We start from the raw sequence: 23,696 nt of genomic DNA, 5'->3' as shown, positions 1-23,696 counted from the left end.
ATTAAACAAGTAAAATATCGTGAGCGCGACTGCGCGAGCCTGGTAATTAATCGGGCAAGCTCTTATGTATTAGCGTTATTTTTATATTTCTCATTGATTTTGTCTTTTTTCATCTGATAGGAGGGAAATAAAATGAAATACGATCAAAACTTAAACCTATAATTTATTTTTTACACTAATTAACATTAAACTTAAAAACAAAACAACATAACAAAAAGGATCTTACGGCTTATCACACATCACTTTATTCACAATTACAATAACACCTATAGTATTTTGATATATCGGATATACAACAGGCTGCTAAAAATCGGGTCATGTGAGCAACATTTTTTCCATTAAGTGTGAAAAATAACTTTTTCACATAACACCGTTTCAGATATTTAAATATAAACGTACATATTTACAAGTACTTAAGTACATAAAGCTGACTCGACGCTTTTTATGGCGTTTGGTAAATGCAATAATCCTTGTAAATTTGAAGACATTCTTGCTACGTCCTTAATAAAAATAAGATTCTCATTTATTAGGCTTTATTGAGAATTCTGGGGTCATATTTTCTTTTAATACACTGTAGCTATCAGCCAACCGAAAAACAAAAATTTAAAAAAATATACTTTGAAAAATAAATAAATAATCTATATCTTGATACAGCTAGAGGAAAATTTAGTATCGAAGTCTGATCATCGTCTCGTGGTATGCCTAAAAATCTTTGGTATTTTGTAGTATCAAAGTCAGTACAAATATTTCATTTCATCAAGTAGAGTTGTACACCGGATTGAGTCTAAGTATCATTAAAAATAAATATCAATAATTGAGCAATGCGGAACACTACCTTAAAACCCTAAAATTAAATTTAACAGGTATGAAGATTTCTATATTTAAATCGACAAACATGTAGGTATCTTAAATAGTGACTGAATAGTTCATAAGCTGTTGATTAAATGTCTTAATTAAGAGTGCACAATGAGATATTTTGGTATTAGAAATTTGTAACTAAAATCAATATAAATTAGTGCATTAGTGTAGGCTTCATAAAGGAATTTACATATGGCTTACAACATTAACTTGGAAACTGAGACTGGCATCAAAAACTAGTTTAAATTATTGTCTAACATTATTATTTTAAAAGATTTGGTAAAAATCACGTTTTGGATAAAGTCAAATAGATTCACAGGCCTTTGACCTAAACCAAATCAGTTGTTTTCCATATTATTACGTCCTGGTCCATGTACCTTTGGGGCAACACTTTACCTCGCAAAATAGAAGAATTACATAGTACTACGGTACTATATAAAAGGGTGGACATAAGTATGGAAAGATTTTCATTTTGCATTTTATTTAAGTAAAGCTGATGAAAAAGAAGGTTGTTTTATTTGTTATAACAGTCAAGATGGTCTAAACATTTTAATTGTTTTTATTTTCTCCATACACATTTCGGTCTTATTACCATTTTTTTGTCGAGAGAGCGGTCAAAAGTACGGAAAGGAAGTTAGTTATTTCACATTTTTGCTATTGTGGCCATTACTTTACCGACGCTGTAGTGTTATTTGCCCTAATACATTGTCAGAAATTAGTAAAAACAATTAATTTTCAAAAGACTTGCGGAATAAAGTTGTAGAGTTGAATAGACAAAGGCTCAAGCAGTGCATAATCGCAAAATCTTCAAAAATATCAGAAGGTGCAATTTTAACTATTTTAATGAAATATCGAATTCTACGCACTGCAGCAAATCGTTGAAAATCTTGTCGCCCTAGAAAAACTAGCCCTTACGTACAAAAGTGGATTAAGAAGATGTCTGTAAGGGATTCCCGCAAATAATCTCTATGGATAAACGAGAAAATTCGCGAAAATTTAAATGTAATTATGACTGATCACACTGTGAAACGACGTCTTTGTGAAAATGGTCTTTTTGGAAAGGTTGCAGTAAAGAAACCCTTGCTTAAAAAAAAGGAATCGCAAGAAAAGGAATTCAATTTGCAAACAGGTATTTAAACTGTAACATTCAAAAATGGAATATCGTTCTTTGGAGTGATGAAAGTAAGTTTAAAATATGTGGATTGGATGGAAAATCATATATTCGAAGATCAGTGGGCCAGAGATATGATAAAAGGCATCACGACTCTACAGTGAAGGTGACGTTATAATGCTTCGGGGAATGCTTTCCTCGATGTGCAGCAAGCCTGTTATTTAAAATAAATGGAAAAATAGATCGGTTTATGTGTATAGACTTGTTTGAAAATATAATATTGCAATTTGCTAAAAAACAAATGCCACTAACAGGAAGGTCTGAACAGGACAAAGATTCTAAACATTCGTCTCGGATGATGAAAACTTGGTTTTTGGAAAAAAGCATTGGTATTTCGGAATCGCCCTCCTAATCACCGCATTTATATCCAATAAGACATCTGTGTACTGCAAGTCGAGTGAAAGAGCTTTCCTGTAGAAGTATGCTGGAATCTTGTGGATTTGATGCCCAGAAGATGTAGAGCAGGTTTTGAAGTAAAAGAATAGGCCACAAAATATTAGTTTTTGATGGAAAACAACGGTAAAAAAATCTTTTGAAAAATTTTCCATACTTTTGTACAGTATAATTCCTTACATTCATTTTGAAAAAGTAATGATTGTTTGTTTTACTTATTTTTGTCTTATCATAATTATTAACTTGCTAAAAGTTTTATGATTTACTGGTGTTTCACAGTTGAATCGTAATATAACGCAAAGGAAAAAGTTGGAAAAACACTGGAAAAAAAGTAGAAAGGCAAGACATAAAATAAGAAGGTTACATAAAAATACAAAAACACTTGTAGTCAAGAATAAAACACCGATGAAATTGCCTAAGATCGCTTAAATGTAAAATTTCAAGTGAAAGAAATGTAAAAATCAATAATCAAAATAAAATAGAAACCTAAGCAATTCCGCACATATACAGGGTGTGTGAAAAAAACCGCAACCTCGAGATATAAACTTTGGTAGATGTATGGCGGTTTCGGCTCTTTTAGGAACCAAATCTTCATAACCAATAAAATTAAAAGTTTAATGTTTTGAGGAAAAACCAATTTAAATTCTAGTATTAATATTGCACAAAAACGGGTATTTTAATCCAAAGCAAATCAAGTGTAGATCTCACAACGTTGGAGATTCGATTTTTAATAAGTCGTATCGAAAAACCTCTAGACACCTAACTCTGTTTTCGTTAATCGATTTGACCGTTCGATTTCTTTCGACAAACCCTGTATGTATTGGGGTTAAAAGTATTTTCAATGTTTTTTTATTTATCCGTTCTCCTATTTTTATCGCTAATATGTTGAAAGTTATGGATTTAAAAGTTAACTTTTTCAGAATAAATTTCGATTAAGCCGGAAACAACGTGATCATCGACAAATTTGCATATAATATTAATAGCCCTATGCAACGCATGAACTAAGGCATAATGCTGAAATCATCCCAGTAGACTAAACATTTGCAAAGTTTAATCTATTATTATAGTAGGTAGCGATTTCATTTGTTCTATGGCGCATACTACGATGATTTCAGCATCATGCTACAGTTCATGTTGCGATAATAGTAAAACACGAATATTTGTAAAACTGTAACAAATAATTAAGAACTTGTTAATATTTTTGAAATCGGAAGAAAATAATGCACCAGAATCTAAAAATAACGACTCGATAAGATGTAAATTTTTCCATGATGACGCGATTTTACATCATTATTGAACTATTTTTTCAAAAATCAATTTTCCCATCACATTTCGGAAAATTCCCTATAGGCCTGTGAACTTTAACCCACTAAAATTGCTTTAAAAAATCTTTAGTCTCTATCACTGTGGTGATACTGACCGGGTTGACCATCATAAAGAGACATCTTTAGTCTCTTGCATTTGGCCCTTCTGTTTTTAAACCAGAACTGTACATTCTTTGGTTCCAATCGAGGAAACTTTTGCCTGTAGGCCATACAATTGAGCTCCTCAGTGTACTTGATAATTAAATTATGAGAAGGATGAGTATTAAGGGAGAACCACTGCTCTAAGCGCGGAACCTCTGTAACAGGGTCAATGAACGTCCTGTTTCTTTTGCGTCGCTCATCAACTGTCAAACTTGACATGTTTAAGGCGCTAGAACAGCTTGAAGGTACTGAATGTGCGAGACTAGGGATATACTGGCTCATGTACATAATGTTGTGGCTGAACATGGTGTTGGGTACCAAAGGAAACCCAGAAGCGGCCATTTGTTCTAGGCTCTCATGGCTTCTTGGCATCAGATGATTGTTTATATCGGGGGATAAACGATGGCGAATTGACCTACTTGGAGATGTAACGGTGTCATCATAGTGACTTTTGCTCTCATCTTCGGTTTCTCGATCGGTTTCGTCTTTGTAGATTATTTTGTTGTTATTCATATGGTCGCCAGATGAGTAATTTACAGGCTCCTCTTTGGGTTCTTCCTTGCAGTTTTCAATCTGAAACCAAATTGACACGTTTAAGTTTATTCATCTAGAGATAATCCCAAATAACAATATCAAATGTACAGAGGGCTACAGAGGATATTAAGCTAAATCTAATTTGAAATATCTTCTGCAATTTTTCAAATTCTGGAGTCAATAAACAAAGGCCTAGGTGAAAACAACTTAGAGAAGTTAATACCTACGTTTAGTTGGCCTGTTAAAATTTTCGTATTGAGGGTATCCAGCAATGCGTTAAGCGTCCTCCAAAGAGGCCTCAAATAGGTTTTTAGGGACCCCGCAACGAGTATTCATAATAGAAAACAAGCCTAACGTGTAAACACTATCAATTGCACAAATTTATATTTATTTACTTTTCTAAAACTACTTCATAATTATTTGAGTACGAATGAATGTACTTGAAATCGTTACTTGGGTTGGATCATATTTGAACAAGCTTGGGTCGCATCTGATCATAAAAAATTGTCTACAATAGCATGAACCCAGATGGAACCCGAGCTTCACTGTCATTTACCTACTTGAATATCTGGATTTGGTGAAGCTGCTGATGTCACAGTTTTAGGACTGTCTCCCCTAGATTCCGACTTCCTATGAGTGGTCAACGACAAAGGAACTGAAGGGCTCGGAGATTGGTCTTCGCCCAAATCATCATCTTCCATATCCGATCCCACATTAGAAAACTCATCGGAGGTGTGCGAGTTCTGCGGGCCTCTCCTTGGAATACTGTTCTTCAATCTGGGATCTGAGAGTCTTTCTGAGTTCAGATAGCCATCTCCCAAGAGAAATCCTCCATTTGTTGGACTAGGACTAGTGAAGCCATTGACGGACAAATGTAAATTGGGGTTGATGTTTCGCACTTCCGCCCTTTTTTGGGCTGCCCTGGCATTTTTGAACCAGTAGACCACATTGTTAATATCCAGAGGTTTCCGACCACGTCGGGATTCAAGATTGTTAAGCTCTTTTACATATTGTTGTATCTGTTGTCGGCTAGGGTGTTGGTTCTCTGTAAACCACCTCTGCAACTTTGGCAGTTCCAATTCTGGATCAAAACTGGTCCGCATTCGAGTTTTCTGGGTGGGAAATTGATTGTGAACTGTCTGCATAGCCGGATGGGATTCCGACATACTTCTATCCATTGGGGGAGTTGGTTGGGAAGGGACTGAATACTGTGTGGGGTAGGTAGGAATGAACTGCGATCTACTAGGTGGTAGTTGCGAGTTCACTTGGGTGGACCACCACAGGTCGAATTTACGCCTGGTCTCCTCAGGTATTTCTGGGCAGCTCGCAGACGCCAATCCGCTCCGGCAAATCTGAGACAGGATCATCTGGAAACAACATGCCATTGATTCACAAAAATACCATCAAACACATAAATGAACCCTGTAAAGTCTTAACAACACCCCTTTCTGAATTTTGAGACTGTTTTATTCCCACGATTGAAAAACAGAATAAACGACGATATAATCGCGAAGTAGGGTTTCGGAGATCAAGCTGGCGTGCTCAGTGCCATGCAGAAGGATTTTGATCTTATTAATTCCACGAAATAATGCTACATAATCTTATTAAAAGCGAGGTTACTGCTATTCTCTGCACCCTTAATACATTCATTGCCGTCTAATTCTTAAGATGTAATTCATAACCTTGTTAAATTCAGGGCGGTAGCTATAACATTTTGGTCGATAACATTTTAGAATAGAGACATAGGTAGGTAAAATTTTCATTTGTTCTTATTGCTGGAAAGGTCGTTATTTAGGCAAAAACAAGGGAAAAATCATGTGAACGAAATGCTTCTCAAGGGCACTATGAAGATGTGATTTTGGAATTTTTTGCTTACTACACAAATCTGCTTCCTACATCAGAGAATCTGTGTTGTTACCCGCGGCGCCTGATCAAGAACTGAAAGTATATTTCCCCTTCTCGATGGGTTTGACCTTTTTATCTAAAAAAACCGTTGGCGAAAACACGAAGATTTCATCGTTTTCACCGAAAACGATATTTTTTTAAACAAAAAATGCATACTGGGCCGCTTTTTAATTCTTATTTGCAAAAAGCATAAAATTGGCGTCCAATTTCTCTATTTGAATTCTGCGCCACTGAATATGGTACTCGTTTTCTGACAAAATAGAATTCCGGTAAAAAAAAACATAAACTGGAACTTGCTAAAAATATATGCACGTGATTTCCGGACACCTTGTACTTATATCGAAGAGAATCCTCGATAACCGTGTCGTTTCAGATCACAAGACTACAAATTAGTTTTGCTAAATTTTTGTGAGCGAATACGCAAATCCGAACCAAACCTAAAAAAGCAAAAAAATATTAGTTTTAGTTGTTTTCCAGAATCACAGGTCTAACGTCAAGTAAGTCAAATTGAAACCTTAAGGCCAGGGCGCGTCAACTAAGCCTATAAACAGAAAATATATGTCTTACGACATCTTTTCGAGTGTTTATGGCATATATCCGGATGTACCTATATCAGAACAGCCCCAAGAGTTTTGAAATCACGAAAAAACACTGCATTGGAGTCTTAAAAAAATCATCTGGTTAACGCTGAAATTTCTTGTTAACGCAATTTCCGGTTAATCAAAAATTTTCAAAATAATCGAAAATTAGTTTTTTCCGATATTTTCGAGAATCGATCTTCAATCGTTTTTGGTTAATGGCGCAACACACAATTTTCTTTTTTTATAGAAGTTGAATATTAAGAGAGGTTGATCCAGTGATCCGTTTGCGGTAAACACCCTGTACATGTCTGTAAATGTAGCCAATTTGTTTTTTCATAGCACAGGCGGTGCAAAATCGATAAAATGGGAAAATTTTAAAAGAATTCTATAAGAGACTCGCTCGGTTTCTTACCATTTTATGGGATATTAACAAGTATCATTCTCTGCATTTTAAATCCTCCTGTGTGTTTCTTCTGACAAAACAAATCTCTTAAGTGCGGGGCAATGTGTTGAAAATTGTGTGAAACGTAGCGGTTTGGATAAATGTTTATCCCTCTCTCGTCACTATTTATTTCTGACCGACTTTTCTACATTAGGTCTTCAATACGTAGAACCACGTTGGGATACAATGGATTTCAACATTCATAGAAAAATCGCGTTATTGCCCCCCACTGGGAGAAACAACTAGAAAACATTATTGCAAACTAAGATGCAAAGAGCTTTAAAAGACATACGACGAAATAGAGAATTATTGAATGCGGTCCTGCTTCACGTTTGGGAGCTCGGCATTGTCTTACACGTCAGATTTAAGTATTGTTGATTCGGATGTGGTATAAAGACTAACATCTAATTAGCATTAGAATAATATATACGCGTTTAAAAATTTAATAGGAATATTGAAGGTTTTAGGCCGCTATTTTCTGTTTTTCGATAGGTAAATTAGTTAATTAGCATCTTTTTACATGGGTGATGGTGTCGAGCTTCTAGTTTTTGATCGGCAATTTATGAGGGGATAAATACCATAACTTACACAAAACTTTCCTTGCTGGCAACCAATTAAATAAATAAAAATAAACTTAAATATTTGCGGTTCAGTCTTCAGATGCGTGTTTATACAACGAATTCTAAGCTTCCAGGCCCTAATCTTAAACATTGTATAAAACAACACGATGCACGTAATATCCATATTCAAAATGTTGTTATTACCTCGAAGAACATGAAATTATATAGTATTAATTGGCTTTGGCTTAACACAATCGAATATCTACTGCTTACGGAAGCTTGGAATTAAACTATGGTTACTTAATTAAAACGATGTGTCGATTTAATTGCATGTCTTGAAGATTGGAGAACAAGATCTTTTTATTTTGCAACTGCTGACTATTCCTTAACACGCTAACGCTCGTACAAGTGTAAAAGAAAGACTCTTCAAGATTACAATCTCTCTTTAAGTAGTGTTTATATGTATGTAAAAACGTTTTAAATTGGTAGAAAGGTATGAGGCACCTACATACATAATCAATTCTTATGTGCCTGCAGCTACCAATATAGCACATCAATTCTATTCAGATGTTTCCAAAAGCTTGAAATTACTCAATGCCCATTTATATAATTGGGTAGAACCCATTTATGTCATCCTCAGTCATCATCAAGTGAAAAGGTATGAATTATAAGCCTACGTTTGTGAGCTCAGTTTGCAGATTATTTGGAAATATAACATACTTAGTTCTTTTACTGTATTTTGCGGAAATTGAATTTTGTTCACGGTTTTTTAATTTTTAATTACAGCCATCATCATGGATTAGTTTGTGCACACATAGTGAAGGGCTACATTATAGTTTCCCATAAAAATATGCAAACGAAGAAAAATATTTGCCTATTTCTAATCCGCCCGAATACGAATTTCTCATATACAGGGGGTAAGATGTCATCATGAGGATATTTCGGGGAACGGTAGTGTTTTGCAAAACAATAAAGAAGTGATAATAAATCCGTAGTTAAAAATGATTTTCCATATAGAGGGTGGCGAAGTTTGTCATTTTTTCTTATATTTTGTGTTTTCTCACGCTTGTTACTTTTTTAAAATTTTCTACCTGGGTCATTAACTATTTTGTGCTTTATATATTTTTTTGAAACACCCTGTATGAATTCTGATATCAAATTAAAGTTCCTTCTTCAATTTTTTACCTTTTTGGGCTCTTCAAGTATTTTCGTATCTATCACCGTTTGCAATTTACAAACACATATCTCGATACGAATTAGGAGTGCAAAGTAAGCAAAGAAAAAAAATAATCATCTGGTTGAGTCATCAATTATCTGAAACAATTCATAACATTAAATCAAATTTCTTAAAATAAAAATAAATATAAACGAAAACAAAATTATAAAAACTGTGTCACTCTCTATGTCGAAAATGGTGAGTTTTTAATCGTGTGTATCAGTACTTTCGAAAAGTACTTTGCACTATCGCCCCTTAAAATATTTTCCAGATAATAAGTTACACCCTGTAGATCTCGAGCAACCTGCCAGAGCCCTTACTTGTTTTGTTCGGAAAAGTCTTTGTATAATTTGGGGAAAATTAGGATTAATGGGGGTAGTAAAAAAGTTCTTTAACAATGCAATTCAATTTTGTTTTTTGCAGTAAAAGCTTGTTTTTAAATTATTTTTCTCTTCCATCATTTAAAAGCCAAAACAAAGAGATATGGTAATTATTATGGAATACTGTAAAAGAATATCAATGTCCTTTTGAAAAATCATAAATACATATACCAAAATTGTATAAAATACCTACAACAAAGCATTACAAATTACATCAATTAAAATCAATTAATTTCATCAAACATCGAAGGCTTCTAGTGGAAAATCCAAAAATTTTTAGGTATAAGTAACATAAGTTAAATCTGCCTGTTCTCATCTAAAGAACTTGGTGGTGTAATTTTGTCCATTTTTTGGAACACTCTGCATGCCCGTCCTATAATGTTTTTCTTAGTTTTCCTCTTTAAATGTTAAAAAACGTATGTAATGAACCTGGATATGTTTATAAAAGTAAGTATTTTAATTGAAAAGAAGTTGTTAAGCACTACGTAAAATTGATATCATACACCATGTCCTGATCGACGGAAATCCGCGTTTTTATTTGTAGTTAAGCCGTAAATCTTCAATCAGCTTAACTTAACTGGGGCTTTATTTCGCTTGTATTGCAGCTTATCTTAAGCCGTAACAGGAAGTTACGTTATGAGCTTCACAGAATGCAGAGCCGAAAATATGTCTAAGACAGTTGGTCAGGATAATTAATAACGGAAATACGACTTTTGTCTGTGAAAAGAAATAATGTTGCTTCCAGATAATTCTTAGTTGTGTCTAATGAGCTACTTCTACCATATCTTGACCTTTTTATTCGCGTCCTATAATAATATTTAATTGATTGACTATCAAACGGGTATAGGCACTTAACACGTCGGATTAAAACCATTTACACAACTTATTCGTTAGTTAATGATATTTAGGAAAACTAGAAAATTACACTCTATTCCAATAACACTCCTTAATTTATAAATATTCATGGCAAATTCACTAATTAATTGTCTGCTTGGTTGGTAATGTTTGGGTATTTCATGGGAAAAAAAAAATTCCTCCACATCAGCACTACTTCACTCTTTGCTATATGAATCTGGCCGACCACCGATAACTTACTCAGCAAAATCGTTATAATCAAATCAATTACCTCATCCAAAGGACATCCAGAAGACAACAATATCCCATGAGACTGCAACAGTAAGTACCTCAGCAGCTTATCTTTAATGTCGTTCAAGGACCCGGGCTTCCCCCGGAACACCTGGATCCTCAGTGTAGCCACCGTGGACAATTCACTCAAAATATCCCCTACAGTGACCAAAGGGTCATCAGAAATCTGATCAAAGTTCAGAGATTTCCAGTTCTTTATCAATACTGAGCCTTTAGCGGCAGCAGCACTTTCAGAGGAGTAGCCCAATCTGAAGAGGGCGGCTTGTACTAGATTGTGGAAGGGGGTTCCTATTGGGATGATCACGTAGGTGTCCGTTTCGACCATCGGCCTTCGCCTCCATACACCTTGGTGGAAGCGATTGTCTTCTAGTACGGAAATTGCTTCCACTATGCAGTGGACTGGGATTGATTTTCCTACAAGAAAATAAGAATACTAATTAATTTTTTTTTGTTATTACGGGAGAGTTAGGTAAATGTATATCTAGGACGTTCAAATACACCCTGTATGTGTCTATGTACCTGTTAAATTAGTTTGATGGAATTCTTATACAGAGTGAGTCCTAACTGTGGGATCAAACTTCTAAGGATTATTCAGTGCAACACTAGAAGGTATTTGAGTAAGATATTTGATAAGAATCCATGTCCCGAAATGTCTCTTTAATGATGTCAGCCTTACGATGTCTTAAGAAAGTTACGTGCAAAAATGTGTTTTATTGAGCTATTTCATTTATTTTCAAGCCAGAACTTCTTGAAAACGCCCCATTAATCGTTCGACAGCAAATGTGGCTGCAACGTGATGGTGCGCCTGCATACTTTTTTTATTTAGACTCGTCAGTATTTGGACCATCAGTTCAGAAAACATTGGATCGGCATAGATGGTCCAATTTCGCAGCCCCCTGGGTCACCCGATCTAACACCTTTAGATAGTTTTTTTGTGGGAACATGTTATGTCTCTGGTTTATGAAACTCTAGTTGAAACAGAGAAAAATCGGATTACACGAATTACTGTGACACTTGAAGTTGTGGAAAAGGATTATTAAAATGTTTAGTCAAGTCCCCAGGAATCATGTACCACGTACATATATACATATGCGAATACGAAACCGGAATTTTTGTTCATAAAATAGATGTTTATTGCATGGAAATGATAAAAAATATTTTATTGGAAATACTTCCCATCTGTAGCTATACAGTTTTTCCACCTATCTGACAATTTACAGGTTCCACGACAAAAAACTGTTGCAAAAAGTGAAACGCAGCTCAGCCAATGCGGGTCCCATAGATGCAAATAAGTGATAATCCGACGGAGCCAAGTCTGGAGAGTAAGCCGGATGCCAAAGTATTTTCTAACTAAATGCCTCAATCGTTTCCTTGGCCTGTTTTGCAAGTTGTGATAGGGCATTGCCATGGGAAAAAAAATCACTTTGTGATGTCTTTTTTGATTTTCTGGTCGTTTTTCACGGACACTTTGATTTAAATCGATGATTTGTTGTCGGTAGCGTTCAGTGTTAATGGTTTCGCTAGGGTTTAACAGCTTATACTAGATCACAGCTTTTGGATCTCACCAAACACACAGCATTGTCCTCCCCTCATAGCGATTTGGACCTGCAATCGATCTCTCTGGTTTACCTGGACTTGCCCGCGATCTTTGACGCTTAGGATTCTCAAAGCGTATCCATGTTTCATCACCAGTCACACTTCGATGGGGAAATGACTTTTTCCTGTATCTGGCGATCAGCATTTCATAAGTAGTTTTTCGGTTGTTCTGCTATTCTTCACTGATTCAGCGCATGTGGAACACATTTTGTTATCCTCTGGATCTTTGTCATGGTTTATAAACGCATGGGGACAACCTTTCGTATCACATTTTATTGATCTGCGAGTTGCTGTTGTGTTTGAGCGTCATCTTCATTCAACAATGTTTGTAATTCGCTATCTTCAAACTTTTTCAGTGGTATTCCACGTTCTTCATTTCTCACGTCAAAATCTTCACTTTTGAATTTTTTACATCACTCAAGGCACCGTAAGTTTCGACAGCATTCGATGCGATTGTGGAGCAGTTTTCTTTAAATGGTCAGTGCTATCCGTAAATCGTTGTTTCCAAGAACAAAATTCGACGTGTTCGGTATTATTCCAAATTATGCTGTTTTATGGAATTTGTATTATCTTGAGTTGAAAATCTTACTTAGATGTAAACAAAGGAAATGGCGTCAATGAGGGGGGTTTATTGTAACCACATTGACAGCTAGGGCCCTCTATTGGCAAATTTCGATTTCATATTTACAAACCTGATACGTCGTTTAAGGAGGTCCATTCAAGTTTAAGGACATTTTTACTAGTTGCTGTAGTGGTGTGGTGCACAAGTATATTAAAACGAACCGTAGTAAAACTCGATAAAGCACGTTTTTGCACATAACTGACTTAAAGAATCACAAGGCCATAACGCCTTAGAGAGACGTTTTCGGATATGGCTTCTGATACTCAAATGTAATCTATCGTTGCACCGAATAATCCGTAGAAGTTTGATGTTATAATTCAGAAGCGAGCCTGTCTAAATTGCTATGTAGGACGTCGAAGTTAGTCTAGGTTAATGACTGTACATTAACCCAAACGGAACCGATTATAGATTGCCCATGTTACTCAGGGTTACTAAATATTACGCAAGATGTTTAAAAGTGGTTTCTCAGACGTGAGCAATAAAACTAATTCTATTTTCAATGTCTGCCGCTAAATTAAATACTTAAGAGGAAGTAAAAACTGGGCCTTATATTAAAAGCCGAAGAACATATGATTACATGAGTTAGTAATTTTCTGGAGTACGCCTGTAATCCAAAACCAATATATTTGACATACACCTAATGAATATATCAGCTTGGACAAGAGAATCTGTGGCGCTGGGAGATAATCCTGTCCAGAGAGGCCTGGCAAATCCCAAAACGTTTATCTGCTTTTCTCGTTGATCCTGCGGAATCCACTGGTCGCGATTTCCTCTTTTGAAAACCGTTCTATATTAAATGGCCTTCCAGCTCTATATTTTATCCGATACCTGCTTATGGTTAAACCGTAAGCTAAAGCTTATGCTTTATTATTTTCTGCTTATATTGACTTCCAAAAGGATCTTGTTTCGATACTTGGTGAGCTTCGTGTCTACATGTGGCTTTGAATTTCTGTGATCTTTAGCCATTTTGCGGGATTGGGAAATGAGTATTGCATGTTTCGTATCTTGTAATTTTATGAGCTTTGATAAAGATCTTTCGGTAGATTAATAGAAAGAACTTGGAAGGATAAGCATGCAATTAGGATGTAATTGGCGCTCTGAAAACTAAAGAGGATTAGGGCGTTTTAATTAATTCCAAGGGTAATTATTCTCTTGGTTATTATTTTAATCGGTTATCTTTTCCCATAAATTACCAGTACATTGAAATCGTTTTAACATACAGAAATTTCAGCTGCTTTTTCAGTAAATCTTAAAGATCTTCTGCCATCCGTTTTAAATCAGCATCACAAATCCACCGTGAAATCGTATTAGTGCGAGAACAGAGCAGAGGCAGGACTTGTAGTACAAACAGTATTGCGGGTTCGAAGACCCTTAAAACTATATGGGAGCCCTTCCTCATTGTTACCGACTGCCAACTCTTTCTAAGTTGCCAGAATTAAAACTTTGGACTAACAAGTCTTAAGCTAATAAGAAAATGGATAGAAATAAGCCGTGTTGTGTAAGTCGCTTTGGCCTTGTTTTAGCAAGTCTTGTGGCGTTATTCGGAGGACCTATTTTAAATCCTGCAGCTCATAACTCTATACCAGTGACGTCCGAATTTTATTCAAAAATTCCGCTTTCTTTAATTAAGACACTACTCGGATATAATCCTGCGGCAGAGTTATGTTAACCTTATTAGAAATGCTTTAAAACCACTAATTAAACGTTACCTTCTACACGTTAACTTGCACGTGGAACTCTAAGCTCATCACGCGTTTGTTAAGTAGGCCGAAAATTTATAGTGTTTTATCCATACTACATAACAAACCTTAATATTAATTTGACCAAATCAGAATGTTGAGAAACTTGCTTATGTGGAAGAAGCAACGCAAATTGCGTATCTCGTTTATGAAAGCGAACTGAGACAAACAATTCAACCAGATTCATTAGTTAAACATTTTGAGTTGCCTGGCCCATAAAATTTGTTATAGCAAACGAGTTTTATTAGTCAAAATGTTCTTCAAACTAATTACTGGCAGCGGTTATTACCGAGTACAGATAAAAATGCATAAATTGTACTTACTCGATCCAGATTTTAAGTAGCCTAGTTTCTCTATAAATTCGTACTCTTAATCAACCAATCAACGTTAAAATAAATTTACAAATTAGGGTAAAACCTGATCAGTTAACAAAGGGTTCACTATACATGACTATTTGAACTTGTATCAAATTCAGAAGACCGGTATCAATTTTCTGGATACTGCTATTTTAGTTTATGTTTAATGGTTTCCCTATCCTCGGAAAAGTGCGTTTGATGTATACCGAGTGTCCCTCCAGCGTAAAATTGGTGAATATGTCTTTTAGCATTAGAGAGAAATACGAAAGTTCTAGGCAGACATTTTGCGCATATTTCGAAATTATCGGAAAATATACAGGGTGCCTTAAAAAAATGCAAGTGTAACGTCCCTGAATTATTAAAATGTACCTACACCCGGGTAAACGATAAAAATGTCAATGTTAAATCGATAAATTATGTGCTATATACTTTCAATATAAAATTTCAAATAAACCGATCTTGGCTCGTGCTCCTGAGTGGCGGACATCTCTCTAGGGAGACCTGCAGGGTAAATAAATAGAGAAACATCAATGTGCTCTATATAGATCGCGTAGATTGTCCACATATTCTGGGATACTATGTATACAATGAGGACCATCAAGTTTCACCCCAAAAATTTGCCCTTTTCGAGATACCAAAGCAAATTTAAGATTTGACAGTTTTGCGAAACAAGGCAGAAGTGACACTTTACATGGAGTTGCCCCATTTCCATTTCTGCCATTTATCAGATAATTAATTTTTTACTTTTTTATTGTCATTTTTAAGCTATCATATTAAAATGGTTAAGGGGAAAAAGAAACGGTTTTCTTATTACCACCGTAACTGCCTCACTTACACCTGGAACTCGCTATTTAATTTATCGAAAATCAGAGGCGTACTGAAAGTCCCTTTTGAATGTAAGAAAGCAGAAATATTTCGATTAATTTAACTCATTTATGTGGAAACAAATTACATTTTCGTTGGGCATGCTGAGCCAGTAATTATATAAAACTTCAGTTACCGTCTATTTCCAATTCGCAACTGTGCAATTTAAATAAAATAATTCAGCAACGGACGAAGAATAATATCTCAAAAACCATTGTGAATATATTTTAATAATCGCTTTTCAAAAATTATTTAAGCATTTTGGAAAACTTGTTCCGCCTCTGGTTTTATGAAAAATCAATTCGCGAAAATTCCTCGCTTGAAATGCGCGATAATTGTAGTCCTATTACAGCTACTTACAGCAATTTATTTTTGATCCTAAATGTGCATGCGTGCAATAAAAATTGATGGAATTTTTAGGAACATTGCAAACTGTAAAGTGGCCTTAACTTACCTACATGACCACTTCCTCCCAGCGATGATCTCAAACGATTCTCGAAAACCATTTACTGGTCCATCGAGTGTGGGAAAGCCTCTGGCGAATTTTGCTTTAATATCTCGATGCATATGAATATTAGAAAAGAAGGGGTGAAATTTTTGGTCTATACTGTATACTACAAAGATAATTTAATTTTTCCATTATCTCAATCGGGAATTTCTTAGAGTGTATTGATGAGAGAAGAAGGAAATTGAATACTGGTTGGTAATTGCTTATTTCTTACAAAGAGAGGGGCCGACGTTTCGACTATTAATTTAGAATTCTTCAGGGCTCAAAACAAGAAATTGCTGTAAAAGACATAACAGCAGACGAAAGATTGTTGATAAAACAACATGTTTTCGTAAGAAATAAGGTGTTTCTATTCTCTTCCACCTGCAACGTTGGATTTCATTAACGAGTAAGGATGCGAAGTAAATTATGTTCTTCTCTATATTTTTTAATTCGTTTTCATTCGTTGTGATACCATTTTTTCGTCAGTACATGGTAACTCTGAAGGTAAATTGGAATTTCTCTGGAATAGGATAGGTAAAACCACATCGTCTTAGAAGACAAGTGGAAGTGGCGTGAAGTCGACAGTTAGTAGCAAGTCCCAACATCAACTAATAAACCCACGCGAGGAATTAGATCCTTTAGCCTGCCCTGTCTATGCTAATCTTGTTAGGTTAAGAAGGTTTCTGCATATTACAGAGCTTTAGCCTAAGGCGGGGGTCGGGCGCTTCTCAGGATTAGTTGAGAGCTTAGGCCCCACACCCTGCCAAACAAAGGCCTCTAAGGTATTGTAAGTCGGTCGACTTATTTTCCTTTTATTAAGACCAGTTCGGACGACAATGCAGATGCTGCGAGCCGCGTTCTCAGGACCGGAACTGCCGAATAACAATGCCGGCACTCAGGAAAACCCTGCTTTCTTATCTACAGGAATTATCAAATCGTAATTATACTTTCGGGAGTAACTCTGAAAATAATACGCTTTATTCGCTTAGCACTTCCCAGCTAGATATAAATATTATGTAATCTTAACATTGGTTCAATCAAGCAAACAAAAGAAGTCGCTGGGATACGTTAAACTTAAGTTTAATTGTCTCAATTTTAATTAATATATATATTTTATGACGTCATTGCAGTCGCAGATATAAAGCTATTTTCTCTTGCAGCCCGACTTTTTGGTGGCGATCATTTGAAAGAGAACATCATTCCGAAACGCGTAAGAGAATCATATAATCATGGCTAACATGAAAATAATTAAACAAAATGAAGGTGACAATCGAAACACCACAATCTCTAATAATAGCAACTGCGTATGCTTTAGTGCGTGAATATGTTGAGTGAAAATATCTCACACAGTACGGAGCGCGCAGTAGATAATAGGGCCGAAAAATTGTTTCGGCCTCCTGCTATGAAGGATTTATAACCAATTGAGCAACTACATTTTCGATATGCTGCGAAGGATTGACGTTATCCTATTATTATCCTTCATCAGTCTGCAGATATAGCCAGTTTCAACTGAACAACTTGAAATTAGTTGCTCTTTCGAATAGAGCTATTGAAAAAATAACTGTTAAAAATTTTACCTTCAAGGAAAGAAAGGCAAATTGTGTACATGTTTAAATAATATCGAAAAAAATACAAGGGCCCGTAGGACTATGCCCTTACTTCAAAAACTCTAAAAGTTACAAAAAAAGTTTAATATAGAAGTTCTTTACTATATTGTCAATATAATTTTTAAAGTGTTTTGGAGAGCTCGTCAAATGAAGAAAGAGACGCGGTTAATCGTAGATTGGTGTGTGCTTGTGGCTTTGCGAGAGACCCAATTCAGGTAATCTAGGTTTGTACGGTGAAATAAGTTCGCCTTAATAAGGTAATATGGCTGGTCTATATAGAGACTTGTTTCGCTGCTCGTTCACCTCATCTCTTTCCCTCCGAATGCGCTCTATCTCTCGGGCTTTCACCCTGACCAGCAAAAATCCTAAGTTTTAAGTTTACAAAAATCTTAAAAAACGGTTCTTATGTTGGGCAATAGAAATGGTTTTAATTAATTACCGTGTAATTTTTCATAAATAATACACACGAGGCTATAAAATACAGTAGGTTTGAATGAAAACGTGAAAACCTTGCAATTAAGTCACTAACAAAAAATTTCCAAATAGAAAATGTAGCAGTCTATAAATGTTCGACTATATTTTTTTGCTAGCATGTTTAAACTTGCATTAATTAACAACTAAATCTCAATTACAAGGTTAAGCAACTTGTTCAAAGTTTATATAATTGAATTATTTTTATTTTGGAGCGATTAACAACAAGTTAATTTTAACCCAAATTTTACATCAACAATGGCCTCGCATGTTTTAAACTTGAAAGAAATAGTTAAGGAATAGTTCACCTAAAGCTCCTACGAGCTACCTTGAAAGCTGTATTTTGTTGAAAAATAAAGTAAAAAATAACAATAATGTGTTTCGCTTAGTGCTATTTGGCTTCAAGTCATATGTTAAAGCTGTTGTTACGTAGTATGGTAGTACGGTTGTGCGTCGGTATTATTATTAGTATTTCTATGTGTAAGAACCGAACGAATAATCTGGTTGAAGTAGCAATGACCCCATAAGTGGGAAAGTTAGTTATTGTCATGTAAAACAAAACTAAATCCAAGTCTAATCACAAAACTAATTCAACCTACCTTATTGATTTTTAAACTCCTACAAGATTTTACTACTTAGGTGAATTGGTCGTGTCCAAGGCGATTTTCAGTCCTGCCTCCTTATAGATTTTATTCTTTACTACCTGTACTTTCAGAACTTATGAATTAAAAGAAAATTAATTCGAAATAAGGGGGCGTCAAGGAAGGAAGTTCCTTAAAGGCCCGGTCCTGGATAGTGACTACAACAACTCCGTCCGGCAAATCTCAGGGATCCGGACCAAGACCTAATCCCACGGCTCACCGCTCGCTCTATAGTCCACTAGCCGCTAATCCCACTGGCTCTAATCCAGCAGGGCTGACCACCGTCTTAACTGGGGCTCATATTGCCTTCCGGTCCTTTGTTCCTGCTCCACTGATCAATATTGCAACCTTATTAAATAATAAGACCAACTATAATAACTACTGTGTCCGAAGTAAGCTTCATCTATACAAGATTAATTCCCAACGTAAACTTTCCTAACCCGTTCTTAAAGCACCTCTTCTTAAGGATTATTGTTTGTTGCCAAACAGTCCTTGTTTGTTACCTGGACAGGGCTCTGTAGTGATCATTGGCGCACTCCGACTATTTCTGTAACATACTATTTGGATTCGCTGAAGCCATTCAGAAAATGTACTTTAATCACAGATTTGTAATGTTTTTTTTTTTTTTTTTTTTTTTTTTTTTTTTAATATAGGATGAGTCTGTTCATTAGATAGAAATCCTTATTTTGGGGCAAGTATGTTGTATAATTTCAAACATCGGGACACACTTCGTTTTTGATCCTACAGGAAAAATTGTGGTACTTTTTGCACTGATGTTTTTTAATATTTTAATATCAGAACTCTTACAGTTCTGAGATATTGAAGCCAAATTTGTACATTTTGTGATATATTTACATTGTGTATCGACAAGTGCATAAAAACCTACAGGGCGATTTCTTAATAGTGAGGTGACGGCCATTCATTTTCGCGCGATTCCTATGTACGTCTTGGTGCTGTTCCATAGGTCTCAAAATCACATTGATATGTGGAATTTCACGGACGATGAAACCTGAACCTGAACTAACCTGAACAAGGCATCTCTGTAAAAATGGCAGAAAACTAAAACCGAGTAGTGTATAATCTACTTGGGTCTGTTGAGTAACAGTAAAATAGGACGGCAATAAAGTGGTGTTCTAATTATTTACCACTGGAATTGATTGGTTTGGGGTGAGCAGGTTTTTTAAAATTTGGCACATCAATTGGCATCAACGGAAGAATGTTTCGTATACAAAAAAATCATGGGCAGTACTACCGCGTGATTATTAGGAAATATGAGTATGCCCCACGAGGTCGCTCCTAAACTTGATCTTTTTATGTTGATAACGTACAAAGTATACCAGCAAATTGGAAGATTTAACTAAAAATACAGAAACACCTTTTTTCAAAGCAGGTACAACCACACGCTGATAGAAACTTGAGAAAGTAAACAATTTTTTTTTTCTTATCCAAGACCGAGAAATCCAGATACAAATCTGGAAAAACATAGAGTATGTTCTTGAGCTAAACGTTATGCACCTTGATAATTCCGGCTTAAAATTTACGGTCAGGGAAGTTCCTGCATTTTCTGTGAGATTATCTTTCCTTTCTCATATTTTTTTCACATGTGTTTGTTTTTTTTTCTAATCGCATTGTTTGCTCATAAATCCGCTGCAGAAGTTGCCACTTTTACTTAATCAGTTAAAAACTCCTGACCATTATTTAGATCAGAAAGACTTTCGAGTATAAATACCTACGTAAATTCGAGAAAAAGGCTCTCTCGATTGTAGTGTTGAGGTCTTTGCATTTGCTTCAATCTCCCACTTCATCGGTGAATGAATAATTAATTTCAAAGCGATGTTTACACACATTAATGGTCAATAATTTGTCAATCGACAATACTGATGGCTTTGTGAAACAAAATGCCCCTGCTTATCCATTTATTTAATTCTGTTACAAGTAATACAAATGTTTCCTTAGTTTTTAATTGGCTGAAGCAAATATTCCGTTTTAGACGCACAAGTGTTTTAATTGTTCTTGATTATCTGTTAAATTTACTAAAAATTGCTGGAACATATACGTGGCTACCAATGAACTCATAAATTTTTGGAAGTGACTCTAATTTCCGTAAGTGCCTGCACGCAAGTAGTCGTAAATGTAAGTGTATACAGGGTGTCTCTAAAAGATTTGTAAAAATTGTACCATAGATTTATGAGACTATAACATGACGATTTAATCCAATTTACTTTAATCTGAAGGTTTTCAAAATGCAGGACGTTAAAATGAAGATTAAAGAAAGAAAAAAAAACTTCTTTGTTATGTTACTATCTAAACAAAATGTCGCATTGGAGGTTTTTAGGGCCGAGAAATCAGAATCCGTTTATATTTTCGAAGTATATTGGAAAAGGCGCTGTCAGTGCTAGGCGAAATCTTTTTAAAGGGGCATCACTTTTTTATCACCTGGTGTAAAATTTATTTATGACTAAATTTGTGTTTTCCTACGTGTTTTATGGAAAAAAAAGGTATTTTGGAACGAGTCCCTACGTATTCCTTGTTGAGATATTTGAAGTTTCAAGTTCGCTGCATTTATTGAAAAATAAGTTTACAGTACACACTTACTCATACAGTACAGCAAGATGCATAATAAAACACTGGCACACTCAAATAAAAACAAGAAGTTTAAAAAAGATTATAAAAATTGAACACTAATAGAATATTTTAATTTTTTTCGTTTCAACTGTATGAATAAATATAATATATTAAGCTATTTTTCAAGACATCCAGCAAACTTTAAACTTTAAGCATCTTAAAAAGAATTGTCCGTAGGGACTTGTACCAAGATATCTATTTTTCATAAAACACGTATGAAAACATCAATTTACTCATAAATACATTTTATACCGGATGTTAAAAAGTAACATTCCTTGAAAGGGAGTTCATCTAACGCTGGCAGCGTCCTCTACAATGTGCATCGAAAATGTAAACGGATCTTGATTTCTGGCTCCTAAAATTCCCCCGATGCGACACTTTGTTCAGATAGTAGCATTACAAACAATGTCATTTCTTTTTTTTTCGTTTTTTTAATTTTCACTTTAACTTTCTGTATTTTGAAAACCATTCACTTTTGGACTAAGGTAAATTAGGTTAAATCGTCATGTTTTCGTCTTAAAAATATGTGGTAGAATTTACTACAGACCTTTTAGAGACACCCTGTATATTAGTTCGATACAGCAGTAGTAATGTGAGTCTTTGTGAACTAAGAGAGATAATTTCTTATTTGAACAAGGCTGGAAATTATCTACTGCTAATAGGTAACACTTATTTATGGTAATTAATTTAGTAAAAAACTGTTTGCGTCAATATACGTAGGAATATATTGTCATCTTACGGCATGCGAGTCAAGCACATTAAATGTATCGACTATTATACTAAATAATGAATCAATAAAATATTTTAATTGTTCACCAACAATATCATTATTCTGTTGAACTCAGAAAACGAAAAGGTACGAGAATGAGGAATATCGTTACTCTTCGTGCTTCCTCCAAACATATAATTAATTAAACCATGACATATCTTAATTAATGAGCAGGGGCCAAATTATGAGGCGACTGGTTAAAGATATAAATCTAGGGGAATTTGAGCATTATAGCCCATCTGTCAGATGATCTTTCCACTTTTAGCCAGAAGCGTCCTATAAGGTAAGTTTTACAATATCCTGAGAAAACCAGAATTGGATCGGGACTCGATAAATTGTGTGTTGATTTAATTAATTACTAAACATAATCCCTCTAACAACAAAATCCTCATGATTGCCAGTCGTTTATAATCGTGGCCAAGCGGAGTTCAATAGAAACAATAGATTTCGGCAGAGAGGGATTTGGGGGGTTTTCCTATGCAGGTTAGTTCAGGTTGGAGGAACCTCGACGCATAAACTTTAATTAATCTACAAGAACTTTTTTATGTAAGATTCTTTTATGTTTTGAAATGTACAGCATCTCAAAAGCTAATTTCAGTTTCGTGTAGGTAATACTAGTTATAAAACAGTGTATAACATTTTATTATTCTCCTTATATGATAAACACTTATGAAACATAAATGGTTTTGTTATAAGATACTCACCAATAAAATAAAGTTACGTAATACAAATATGTTTTTATTTGTGGCAGAAGCTGAAATATTAGAAATGACATAACCTTTTTATCATTAGAAATCCTAAAAAGGAGTAAGTACTGTCTATTTACTAGTAAATATCAATAAAAATCTATATTATTTTTTTTAATAGTTGCATCTCTTAAACCGACCATTTCTCGATTTATGTAAGTTCATATTAGTTCAACAAAATACACTACTTTGTTTAGTGATAAGTTTCTTACATATTCTGCATGTGTAGATTTCGTAATATGTATGTTATAATATCACATAATCCAGCTTTGTCCTCATAACATGAATCCTCTTGTAATTTGTAAATCATCTCAATTTTATATTTTTTAACTATTTTTATTGTTCTTGCAACGTCCACTCTAATGATAGTGTATTTTTTTATAACATAGTTTTTCAATATGCCTATAAAATATGTATCGCATAGAAGGTTTGTAAGAAATTAGTATATAATAAACTGGTCTAATTAGAGTTTTATTACGTGCCAATTACGATTTATGTAAAACACCTATTTTTTCGTC

At 34.9% G+C, this 23,696-nt stretch overlaps 1 protein-coding gene across 2 annotated transcripts in view; it reads right to left on the bottom strand.

Moving 5' to 3' along the window:
• Positions 1-609: 609 nt before the first annotated feature.
• Positions 610-23,696, bottom strand: part of dve (SATB1_N and homeodomain domain-containing protein dve) — a 44,766-nt gene continuing 21,679 nt past the window's right edge. For both annotated transcript variants that reach the window (XM_066302092.1, XM_066302093.1), the window contains exons 3-5: positions 10,633-11,066; positions 4,983-5,789; positions 610-4,461 (exon numbers count right to left, since the gene is read on the bottom strand). In XM_066302092.1, the coding sequence (XP_066158189.1) occupies positions 3,814-4,461; positions 4,983-5,789; positions 10,633-11,066 (1,889 nt within the window). In that variant the 3' untranslated portion in view covers positions 610-3,813. The remainder of the gene's footprint in view (positions 4,462-4,982; positions 5,790-10,632; positions 11,067-23,696) is intronic.

This window comes from Euwallacea fornicatus, chromosome 3 (genome assembly GCF_040115645.1).
Source record: "Euwallacea fornicatus isolate EFF26 chromosome 3, ASM4011564v1, whole genome shotgun sequence".
NCBI classification, from domain to species: Eukaryota; Metazoa; Arthropoda; class Insecta; order Coleoptera; family Curculionidae; genus Euwallacea; species Euwallacea fornicatus.
Note: the sequence above shows the minus strand (reverse complement) of the source record. Positions and strands in the feature narration are given on the sequence as shown.